Source organism: Babylonia areolata, chromosome 19 (genome assembly GCF_041734735.1).
Source record: "Babylonia areolata isolate BAREFJ2019XMU chromosome 19, ASM4173473v1, whole genome shotgun sequence".
Taxonomy (NCBI): Eukaryota; Metazoa; Mollusca; class Gastropoda; order Neogastropoda; family Buccinidae; genus Babylonia; species Babylonia areolata.
The window spans coordinates 41,901,498-41,914,401 of NC_134894.1; the positions used below are offsets into that span (position 1 = coordinate 41,901,498).

At 41.7% G+C, this 12,904-nt stretch overlaps 1 protein-coding gene across 2 annotated transcripts in view; it reads right to left on the minus strand.

Annotated features, from left to right (window-relative positions):
* LOC143293729 (zinc finger MYND domain-containing protein 11-like) overlaps positions 1–12,904 on the minus strand; it is a 47,661-nt gene that overhangs the window by 18,532 nt on the left and 16,225 nt on the right. For both annotated transcript variants that reach the window (XM_076604932.1, XM_076604933.1), the window contains exons 4-9: positions 5,588–5,668; positions 4,612–4,792; positions 3,709–3,767; positions 3,114–3,191; positions 1,265–1,383; positions 317–390 (exon numbers count right to left, since the gene is read on the minus strand). In XM_076604932.1, coding sequence (XP_076461047.1) covers positions 317–390; positions 1,265–1,383; positions 3,114–3,191; positions 3,709–3,767; positions 4,612–4,792; positions 5,588–5,668 — 592 coding nt within the window. The remainder of the gene's footprint in view (positions 1–316; positions 391–1,264; positions 1,384–3,113; positions 3,192–3,708; positions 3,768–4,611; positions 4,793–5,587; positions 5,669–12,904) is intronic.

Below are 12,904 nucleotides of genomic sequence, written 5' to 3' on the forward strand. Positions count from 1 at the left end.
GGGCTAGAAAGGGGGGTGGGGGGAAGGGGAGGAGGGAAAGAGAGGAGTGTAAGACAGAGAGGGAGGGAGTGTAGAGAGAAAGAGCAAGAGAGAAAACAGAGGTGGGAGAGAGAAAGAGAGAAAGTGAGAGAGAGAGAGAGAGAGAGAGAGAGAGAGAGAGACCAAGACAGAGACACAGAGGGACAGGCAGACAGAGACACAGACAGACAAAGGCATCAAGCTGAGTGTGCAAATTGTGTGATGTGCATGTGCATGGTTGGGTGTTATGCACAGCTGATACGAATCAGAGCAGAAGGGTGTTATCAGGCGAACTGACCGACTGTGCGTTTGATGGGAAGTGTGCTGAGACTGGTGGTCACTGGACGAATGTATTCTGCTGGTATCACTGCCCTGTACACACACACACACACACATACACACACACACACACACAGAGTACACAAAGAGTAACACATACACACACACACATACCCACACACAAGTGAAATCAACTATAGCGACAACACAAACATGTTCAACAGATACCAGTTGAATAAAACCTATTCACAAATTATAAAAACAAAATGAAGACATTATTGGAGGAGTGCAAACTCCCACCACACTACACACATTTTGTTTGATCCAATCCAGTTTTACTACACCTCATTAAAAAAAAAGAGAGAAAAAAGTGACCCTAAAAAATTAGACTGTTAACCACACTGACTCCAGTGAAGGTCTGATGGAAGACCACGCCTGAACTGTTCCTCATGCCTACCATCTGTGATGGATGTTGCAGGAAAGTAAATGCATGCAACACTTATTCTCTGAGACGATCTGACGTTTGCCGCCGCTTTAAAGATCACCATCATTACTTAAAGACATACAATATGTATGATGTAACATTAAGATGTATAGACATTTGTACAACAGATTGAGCAGACAAAAAAACAACAACAAAAAACAACAACAACAAAAAAAACAACAAAAAAATGGTTATCTATATTAACTTCACCAATCTAAGAACCACACACACACACACACTCACACACAGAGAAAAGAACACCACGTCTATTGTGTCCATTCTGTGTCTGACTACTGGTTGGCATTCAGTCTAATCTACAACATGGACCAGCTAACATCATTTCAGACATTTAAATCAAACATGTAAATCCCCCACTCTCCCTCTTCCAATCAGCACCTGTGACTGAACAATGTCTTTTTACCGGAATACATGACAAGACAGGACACAACAAAATACTCTGTGCTGTCTGAACTGCTGACCTACCTTTGATGCCAACCCCCAAAGAAACGGACATCCATTTTCCCATCCACTTCATTGATCACCTTGGCCGGCCAGTAGCCAAAGCCTTTCATTTTGGCGTACACCAGGTCATGTGGAGGATTCTGCAACACACCACAAGGCGGTCACTACCATGGAGCAGGTCTGGTTTGCCCATTCCCATTTCACCTTATCTCTCATTGTGCCACCACCCTCCATGGCCTCTTGAGAGTTTTGCTCTTTGTTCTGCTTCGTCTGCCCACCATTCCTGAATTACCTATTAAGCATCTCTCTCTCTCTACCTTTCTGGTACCATTCCAATGTCCACACTGTCATAACAGACAACAGGGCAGCAAGTAATCAACATACACCCACACACATGCGCATACACTGAGATGGAGAGAGAGAGAGAGAGAGAGAGAGAGAGAGAGAGTGAGAGAGAGAGCAACTCAGTATGTTGGTGAACTGGGAATAGAACTGGTATTACCAACTGAGTGATAGGTTAATAGGAAATAGGCAAATCAGGATGACACCAATTACACCTTCTCCCTTAACCCCTTGACTGCTGCTGATCACTATGCTCATCAGTGAAGGCTGCCATCTCACTATAATTAAACTGTGCTTACTCATCAGGATGTCAGTCACTAGTTTTCATTTAGACTACATCTTCTGGGGACTGCATTACTTTTGTTCAGCAAAATCCTCAGTGACAAGAAAAGTAGTAACTGCACTTTACATTCATGACACACTGATCTCATTTCACCAAGGTTAAGCAGACAATGGGTTAATGTGTTCATTGGTCACACGATCAGGATTCACAATATACACATAAAACAGGCCTTTGGTAACTTAATATGTCCATGCTATCATACACCGCGATGCTGAGAACTCCAGTGATAAGCTATACATAGAGCACACACAGACCTTCTACCCCTCTGAAAAACATTTGCCTTATGAAAAAGGTTCAATATCTTTCAAATTCACGGGGAGGATTCTGCACATATCACAACGCAGTCTCCACCAACCAACACCTACAATATTTACAAGAGTCCATGGCCTTGTGCATCCTCTTTTCTTTTTGTCAAGGTTTATGATCCTTCAAACAGATATTAACCTATAATCTTTCAACTAATACCCAGGTGTTTCCTACATGACCTGCTAATGGATCTCTCCTCCACCTCTGTCACCCTCCCCATTCAAAAGCAGACTATGAATCCTCCAACAAAAAACATTTCCCACTGAAATCAGTGTCACAGGACTGACCAACAGCCACTCAGATCCTAAGTCCCAGATCTTGGTATCTAAGTCCTTCCACTCCCGATTCCCATCCCTACCTCCAACTCCTCTCCTTTCCCTCCCAAAACAGTGCCATGCAGTCATCACAGTTCCAGACTGTCTTGAAAGTGAAAAGTGTCACTGTCCAAAATGGCCTGTCAGGTGCTCCACCATTCTGTGCCCAGAATGTATTTCCATATTTATTTTGTCTAATTAATCATTTTAATTAATTTCCATGTTAATGTTTTACACAAACCAAAGACAGGCTCACAAGGCCTGAGCAGCATGTTGGGTTTATGCAAAGGTGAGGCATCTGCTGCCTTTTTTTAATATATGTTCTTTGTCAGCAGATGTGGTGTAACGCATATGGATCTATCCACATGCTCTGATGCCTCCTTGAAATTGAAACCAAACTCTGTGCCCAGTTCTGTCCACTCTGTTGTTGGGACTCTCCACACTGTACCAACCCATCAAAAACTGCTCCGCATTTCTTACGCTGCAGTCTACACCATCCACAACTATTCAGCCCATGGACTGCAATGACACATTCATTCCCTAGAGCTGTGCTGTGTGTACGTACGCAGGGCTGACAGAACCACTGGTCAGGCTTGGCATTGGACATGTAGTAACAGTTGGGGCATAGCTCAATCTCATCCAGCTGAAAACATACACCATGGTGGGTAAAGACATCAGGTCACAGAACACACTACTGAGATTAGTACACATGTGTGAAACTATATAACATACTCAAATTCTCTAAAGTTCCATGGATATACACTCAAACGAGCACACACACACCCTTTCAAACATAAGTGTATGATCATGTTAGCATCTATACAAACACACACACACACACACATATGCACTAACACATACACATTAACACAGGCTAACAAACTTAATGATGTACTGACAGTACTGTGGTGCTTTCATTCGCATCCTAAAAAAAACAAAACAACAACAACAACAACAAAAAAACAAAACAACCAAAATTTGCAACATACACAAATATACATTTGAACAGGCATTTTTGACTACCACTTGCACATACTCTCCCCCTTTCTCTCTGTACATACATATAAACTCTCTCTCTCTCTCTCTCCCCTCCCATCTCTCTCTCTTTCATGCAAACACAAAGCAGTAAAATGCACAGATGGTGACAACCATGGACTCACATCATATTTGCAGTCTTTCAACATGATGTTGGCAAGTTCCGTCATGCCACCTGGGGTATCTGCAAAGACACAATGGTACAGACACAGTGGTATAGATAGTAATACACACACAGGTGGTAGTTATTCAGGTGCTACATACACACACGGTGGTACACACACAGGTGAAGACACACTGGCCACACACACAACATTGCAGACATGACAGATATTCACTGGACAAATGTCTTTCCATGACAGACATTCCTCACTTGTCAAAATGGTGGTCACTCCATGACAGCCTCCCAATCTGTTCACCCAATTTTTTTTCAGGAGATATGCCTTAATATCAAGTGGGTATATTTGATGAGTTTCTCCATACCAATCATGCGCACTGCACACATGTGCTCACATGCACCGCAGACTCTCTTATACACAGTTTGCATAATAGTAAAGGTTAAGGTTAAAGATCCTGTAGCCTTTCACGGCCCACGGGGCAGTAAATTCAAATCCATTGTGTCTAGGGCTTGGCACAGGGAGGTGGGAATCAGTCCTCTCCTTCTGCAATTTTAACCTTTCCTAACTAAGTCAAGTACTCATTCACACCTGGGTTTTTCCATAATGACTGAAAGAAAATTACAGATTCTTTCCCTCTGTCTCTCAGTACTCATTCACATCTGGGTTTTTCCATAATGACTGAAAGAAAATTACAGATTCTTTCCCTCTGTCTCTCACACACATACAATAATATGCACACAGAGAAAAACACTTTCAATCCAAAAATCAATGAACAAAACAAAACAAAACAAAGAGAAAAATTTTGATTATGAAACTAACAAAATAAAGAAACACCATTAGGAAAACAACAAACAAGCAACAACAAACCAAGGATTAAAAAACAACAACATAAAAACAACCCCAACATACCCCCGTAGAGAAGAACACAGTTGTGATGAATGGTCTGGGCATCAGCGTAGAATTCCTCAAGACACTTGTAGCGTGAGGCCTGCACTTTAATCTCCATGGCGTTCAGGTCCATTCGCTGGTACACAAACTGACGCAACAGATCCTCCTCCGACTTCGTCCCGATCTTGTGCAGCTCTTTTGTCTGAGAACAGTCCAGGGCTTGAAATACCCACCCAACTGAATGTCCGGAATAAATGAAGACTTCTGGTGGGCAGTCTACTCTTCTCTGGATAACTAAAAATCATCAGAGAAATTCTAGTCCTGCAGTAAGCTGGTCAGTTACTAGTTTTGAACAGTGCAGAAAACTTGATGACAAATGCTCCTGACTTTCTTGCTTCCACTTTTCTAATTATGCATTCCAAAAATTGTGTCTGCATTCCTTAAAAGGGAATGCTTGCACCTTTGCTGTAAATCTTCTGCATGCACAAATGCTTGTGATCTTTTCACACAGTAGCTGTCAAAAGCAAACGCTTCAAGACATTCTGGCAGGCATACTGACTCTTCCTTATCAACACTGGATTCCAAATATAATGGTTGCATTAATTCACAACACACAATGCTAAAATTTTGACTTCCAAATATAAAGGATCCGTTAAAGTACAAAAAAATAGTGTTGCATTCAAACTGTTTTTTTCCCTACAGGCGTCTTATCACTGACTTGTTCTAAAATTTTGGCCAAGGGGAGCATACAGATAGGCCTGGTTTACCTCAGTTTCACATGGTACAGTATATGACACCATCCTACAACTAGTACAAGCATTAAAGTCAATCAATATATTGACAAAGCAGTGATGAGAGCACCTTCAAGGTCAGAAGGTCATCCTGCTCAGTGTTTGTCAATCATACACATAGGAAATTCTAAGAGAGTTCACCTCCTGTATCACATGAAATAAGTTCAATTTCTCAGAGCTTCAAGAGGGCAGGACAAACCACTTACCTTTTCCCGTAGTCTCAAAATCGTGTAACTCAGTAGGGTGTTCAACATTTTCTTTTTCATTTTGTTTTTCTTCTTGCCAGCCTGCAAAAAGAAAAAGAAACAAGAAAAAATTGATGAACAAGATAACAGTTCATAAAGAAAGAGGCACCACACAGTACAACACGTGGTGCAACTATTTCACTTCTCAGCTGGATGGTAATTTTTTGCTGTTGTTATTTTTCCCAGGAAAGATTTAATACCACATTCTAATCCAATTCATATGGCCATCCAATCTTTTTCAAGGTTAACTGCCACATCATCAAAATACAATTTACATGGCCATCCAAATTATCATCAACATTATTAAATGAAAGCTTTACTTTCACACAGTAAAAATCAACCAGTTTACATGGTCATTCAATTAAATTTTTTTTAAAGGAAAGCTTTACTTCCACAGAATACACATTATCCAGATCATTTATCTATCCAATTTACTTCTACACAGTACACAATATCCAGTTAACATGTCATTCCCATGTTTGTTTTAGTTGTAGTTTTTTTTTTTTTAATTTTTGATTTAAAGTGAAAGAGAGTGAAAATATCAACTTAATATAAAATAAGATTGGATGGCCATATGAATTGAATTAGAATGTGGTATTAAATCTTTCCTAGGAAACATAACAACAGCAAAAAATTACCATCCAGCTGAGAAGTGAAATATTTTTAGAAAAAACATTACTTCTACACAGTACACATCATCCAGTTTACATGGTCATTCAAATGTTTTATCTTCTTTAGGAAAGCTTTACTTCCACACAGTACACATCATCCAGTTTACATGGTCATTCAAATGTTATGTTTTCTTTAGGAAAGCTTTACTGATACACAGTACACATCATCCAGTTTACATGGTCATTCAAATGTTTTATCTTCTTTAGGAAAGCTTTACTTGCCCCTCCACCATCAATGATGAAGCCATCGACCGACTCCCCCAGGTGCCAGTCAGTGAGTCGTTGGATGTCATTCCAACTTTGGAGGAGACCCAGAAAGCTATCCGTCTGTTATCCAAAGGCAAAGCCCCTGGCTCAGACTCCATTCCAGCTGAGGTCTACAAAGAAGGTGGTATGGCGCTGACTGAGAAGCTTCATCAGCTGTTCCAGCTCATCTGGCAGCATGAGGCAGTTCCACAGGACTTCAAAGATGCTTCCATCATACACCTGTACAAGCGCAAAGGAAATCATCAGGCCTGTGACAACCATCGTGGAATATCCCTGCTGTCCGTCACAGGCAAGACTCTGGCCAGAGTGCTACTCAACCGTCTCATAGCGCACCTTGAGCAAGGTCTCCTACCAGAGAGCCAGTGTGGCTTCCGGAAAGAATGCGGGACTATCGACATGGTGTTTGCTGCCAGGCAGCTCCAGGAGAAGTGTCAGGAACAGAATGCTGACCTTTACTCCACCTATGTCGATCTGACCAAGGCCTTCGATACTGTTAGCAGAGATGGCCTTTGGAGAATCATGGCGAAGTACGGGTGTCCCAGCAAGTTCATCACCATCATACGGCAACTACACGATGGGATGCTGGCCCGAGTCCAAGACAACGGAGAGACTTCAAAACCATTCCCTGTCTCCAACAGAGTCAAGCAAGGGTGTGTTCTTGCTCCCACCCTGTTCAGTCTCATGTTTTCAGCCATGCTGACAGATGCCTTCAGAGACGCTGACGTAGGCATTGGCATCAGGTACCGCACAGATGGCTCACTCTTTAACCTCAGAAGGCTTCAAGCAAAAACCAAGGTGAGGACAGACACCGTCAACGACTTCCTGTTTGCTGATGACTGCGCTCTCAACACTGCCTCTGAAGCTGACATGCAACACAGTGTCGACAAGTTCTCTGCTGCCTGTGACAACTTTGGCCTCACAATCAGCACAAAGAAGACTGAGGTGATGCACCAGCCAGCTCCAGGAAAGCCTTACGTTGAACCAAACATCTTCATCAACGGGCAACGACCGAACGCGGTGGACTAGTTCACATACCTGGAGAGTACACTCTCTCGCACAGTTGTCATCGACAACGAGGTGAATGCCAGACTCGCCAAAGCCAGCGCTGCCTTCGGCAGACTCCATAAGAACGTTTGGAACAGGAGAGGCATCACCCTGGAGACAAAGCTCAAAGTATACAAAGCCATAGTTCTCACCACACTGCTCTATGGATGTGAATCATGGACGGTCTACAAACGCCACGCCAAAAAGCTGAACCACTTCCACACCACCAGCCTCAGAAAACTTCTCGGCATAAAGTGGCAAGAGAAGATCCCTGACACAGAGGTGCTCACTCGTGCAAACTTGCCCAGCATCTACACCAGCTTGATGCAGGCCCAGCTGTGCTGGGCAGGCAATGTGGTTCGCATGCCAGACCACCGGCAACCCAAGAAACTGCTGTACGGCGAACTCCGACATGGCAAGTGCTCCCATGGAGGCCAAAAGAAGTGCTTCAAAGACACTCTAATTCTAAAAGCTTCTCTGAAGGCCTTCAACATCAGCCACGACACATGGGAGCTGAATGCAATGGACAGACCAAAGTGGTGTTCAGCTGTCCACAAAGGCGCCAAATCCTGTGAGGCCAACAGAATCGCTGCAGCAGAGCAACGCAGACAGGCCAAGAAAAGCAGTGCCAGCAAGTCCCTGACAGCCGCCACCATCCCCTATCCACACTGCATCAGAACCTTCTGGGCGCAGACTGACCTGACCAGTCATCTGCGCACCCACAGAGCCCAACCCACCCACCCCCAGGATGACTAGATGGTCCTCGTCGATCCCGACGGATGAACCACACTTCCACACAGTACACATCATCCAGTTTACATGGTCATTCAAATGTTTTGTTTTCTTTAGGAAAGCTTTACTGATACACAGTACACATCATCCAGTTTACATGGTCATTCAAATGTTTTGTTTTCTTTAGGAAAGCTTTACTGGTACACAGTACACATCATCCAGTTTACATGGTCATTCAAACATTTTATCTTCTTTAGGAAAGCTTTACTGATACACAGTACACATCATCCAGTTTACATGGTCATTCAAATGCTTTGTTTTCTTTAGGAAAGCTTTACTGATACACAGTACACATCATCCACTTTACATTGTCATTCATATGTTCTGTTTTCTTTAGGAAAGCTTTACTGCTACACAATGTTCATCACCTGGTTTATATGGTCATTCAAATGCCTGTTTATTTATTTATTTATTTATTTACTGACTTATCTGTTAGAAAAAGCTTTACTTCCATACAGTGAACATCATCCTGTTTATATGGTCATACAAATGTTTACCTTTTTTTGTTGAAAGACTTTCTTTTACACAGTGCATATCATCTGGCTTACATGGTCATTCAAATACATATTTTTTGGGAAAGCAATGCAAAGTACTACACGCCATATGTTTAGATAGCCTCTGAAGCGTTTCTATGAAAGCTTTTTATTTTCTACATATCATACATATACATTTCTTCCTCCCACTCTCCCACCACCCCAACCCCCTCCCCCCAAGAAAGAAAGAAAAAAAAAGGTATAATAATGCCAGTTTTGTCCCTGAACAAAGGAAAATAGCAATGTAGTCTTAAGAAGGAAGGAGACAAAATCTGATCCCAAGGAAGGAGACAAAAACTGATCCCATTTTCCCACAAAAGACGTTATCTGATATGCGTATATCTGGGCAGAAGTTCCTGCCAGGTTTTGTGTGTCTGGTGTTTGTTGCTCTGGAAAAACCACAGATCTTGAACTCTGTAGCTTTTCATCATTCAACACTTTCATTGTGAGTTGGTGCCCAGAGTTCGGCAGGTCTTTATGACAGCTGTTGTAAGATATCTTACCACAGTCTGCCAGCAGTTTGGTTTGTCACACCTGGTGCTGGCAAATCTGAACAGTGTTCGGCAGCAGCAGCAGCAGCAGTGTGTGTGTGTGTGTGTGTGTGTGTGTGTGTGTGCGCGTGCGTGCGTGCGTGTGTGTGCGTGTGTGTGTGCATGTGTGTGTGAATGTGTATCCTTCACAGATCATAACTCTTCTTGAGAAAATACTCGTTCATATTTTCATAAAAAAAGAAATATATGAAGTCATATATCATGTCTCTCTCTCTGTGTTGCCAGTAATCTATAACAATTTGATGAAAGGAATTACAGAAACTTAAACATCACAAACTTCTTACAATTAAAACAACTATTATTTTTTTCTAGGGCTAACACACACAGACACACCTAATGTTCTTTCCTTATGTTCATGAACACATACTGTGCACTTTATTTTGCCGATATTTAAAACAGGAGGCAAAGCCTTCAAGACTCACTTGTGCTTTGCGCTTTATCCAGTCAAGGAATCATGAGGAGAAAAAAAAAAGAGATTTAAAAAATCGTTGAAAAGTGGTCTGTATTAAATATGATATATAAGATAAGCTTGGGAGAGAAATAAAACAAGGTGGACGCGTTACCACTAGGCCTCCATCCCAGCTCTGCTCTGTCTCTGTGTCGGCACCACTGAGTCGTTAGTTTATCTGGGGTGTGTGTGTACTGGTACATGCGCGCAGAAGATAATAAAAAAAAAAGCATGCGAGTGGGATCGAACCACGCATGTTCAGTTCTGACGCAAGCCGACTAATGCCCAAGGCTGCAGCACATCTGACGTCAAAAGTCTAAATTAAAAACTTAAAGCCATGTTGACGTTTTCTTCTTCCTGCGATAGATAGATGTGATCGCAGTGGACATAATAATGCTGTTTAAATCATGTTTTTTGTGGTTTTATCATATCTCGATTATTCTTTTATTTCAGCGGTAGTGGAGACGTTGCCATCTCCTTCAAGCACATCACAACACATGGCAGATCTCTAGATCTGCACAAACCAGTCTACAATGGGCTGAAAGAAACGACTGATTCAATTTTTCTTTTATATTCATTCCAGTTAAATCAGTGTCCACTTTAGAATATTTATATGCAGTAAACACACTGATGGTGTAGTTAGTATCACTGTAAGTGTTCTGTCCAGAATTTGTGTTTCTTTCCTTTTAATTGTGAACATGAAACACGAGGTAATGTCGTCTTTGAAAACAACCTACCTTCAACTGTGTTCTAGTCAGCCAAACTCAGTGGAAAATGATTTTAGAATTTTCAGACTTCAGAACACATCTCAACAAAAGAAACTGTTAATGATTCGGATATATGGCTTAATTCGGGAGACTTACAAACTTTATTGGTATGACTGTGTAGATTTTTTTCCTCCCATACTGTGTTTAAGACAATTTTGGTATTGGCAGACAAGGTATTTCCAGAGAAAATGGCAATGTTAAAGTTTACGACGGACACACAGACAAACACACACAGACAACTGAACAGTGGGTTAAAACACACTCACTTTGTTTACACAAGTGAGTCAAAAAATGAAGGAAAAAAGAAAAAAAGGAAAGAAAGAAATAAAGATACAACAAAAGAAATGAAGAAAATCAGCATTAAAAAAACTGAATTTTTTTTTTTTTTTTTTTGATGTAATACATCATGACACAATCAGACACACTAGCTATACAGGGGACACATGGAAATAGCAGACCCATTCTCTACTCCCTTTTTTTTTCTCTCTCTTCTTTTTACTGTAATGTTATCAGAGAAGAGATCAGGTATGTTCAACTGACATTTAATGTTCTGAACATATTAATTATTATTCTGTGTATGCAGGGGGGTGGGGGCAGGGGGGAGGGGCAGACCCGGGTGGGGAGAAGGGGTAGTGTGGTGGTAGCAGTGTGTGTGTGATGTGATGAAGGTAATATATGTGTGTGGAGGGGGGGAAGGGATGGGAGATGGTGGTATGTGTGTGTGTGTGTGTGTGTGTGTGTGTGTGTGTGTGTGTGTGTGAGACACATGGAAACAGTGAGACCCATTTACAGCCATGACTTTGCTTCTTCTTTCTTTTTTTCTGTCATGTAATCAATGGAGAGATCAGGCGTGTTCACCAGACATAAATATTCCAAACATAATTTTCTCTGTGTGCCTGTGACTGTGTGCATGCTTGTGTGTGTGTGTGTGTGTGTGTGTGTGTGTGTGTGAGGGGAAGGGGGAAGGGGGAGGGGGGGAGGGGGAGGGAGGGGTGGTGGTGAAAAAGTGTGTGTGTGTGCGCGTGTGCTTGTGTGTGTGTGTGTGTGTGTGTGTGCACGCGCGCGCACGCCTTCCTTTAAGTGGGTGAAAAGTCAAGTCCTTTCTAGTTCTACACTGCACGGTTATTGAACCACCGATCTCCAGACTGTGGGTGAAAGCTGTGAACAAATAGAGCCCCACACAGCAGCTGTTGACTTAGCAAAGGCTAGTTAGGACAAGCCGCCACTGCTGGAAATAGCAAAATGGGCCATGGATCCACATTTGCCATCTGCCCTCTCACTCTGACTCAATTTTGTATCAAAGACATAAAAAAAAGAAAGAAAAAAAAGGGGTTAAATCTGTCAAGTTGAGACTTTGTTACATGCTATTCTTCGTGGTACTGAATTCTTCTCAATTTTGCTGAAAATGACTGATTATACAAATTACTCTTCATGCCAGCTGAAAATGATTATCATACAGTTTCCTCTCAAAGTCAGCTCTAAATCCGACGTTGTTGCTTATACTCCAGCTGACCACACAAGACCATATCAGGACTGCTTAACTTAATAATTAAAACAAAAACAAAAACACTAAGACAAAAAAAAAAAAAAAAAAAATGTCAAACATAACTGTCACACACACACACACACAAATCCATACAATACAATACAATATAGGCAAATAACACAGCAATGGACAGCTAGTGCTTACAATCATCATCATGATCATTCACATTCCTCTTTATGTTAATATATCAGTTGAAAGTGACTGATCAGCTCAAGCTGGGCAGACTGAGTTTTCACACCCACCACATGGAAGGTCTATCACCCAAATGATCTCCAGTGGAGGGTGAAGCTCTCAAGGTCACAAGAAGTTGATAAAAAAAAAACAACCCAAAAACAAAACAACCAGATAACTGGTGTTAAAAAAAAAAAAAAAAAAAAATCAAGAACCATCTGATGTACTTTGAGGAAGTGTGCTGTGCAGATGAAATGAATGTGTATTTCAGTATCAGAGCTCCTCATCTTTAAAAAGAAAAAAAAAAGAAAAGAAAAAAAAGTAGTGTTTAAAGTTAAAGCGGAGCCAACTGGTCACATCTGGGCTGTTGACACATGAACTTGCTTTTCCAAAACTTCCCTGGTCTTGTTTAACCCTGATCCTTTTGATTCTTGTTGTTTCAGTTTGTAATCTGAGGTGGAGATCGAGACCAAATGTGCTCTGGTTTT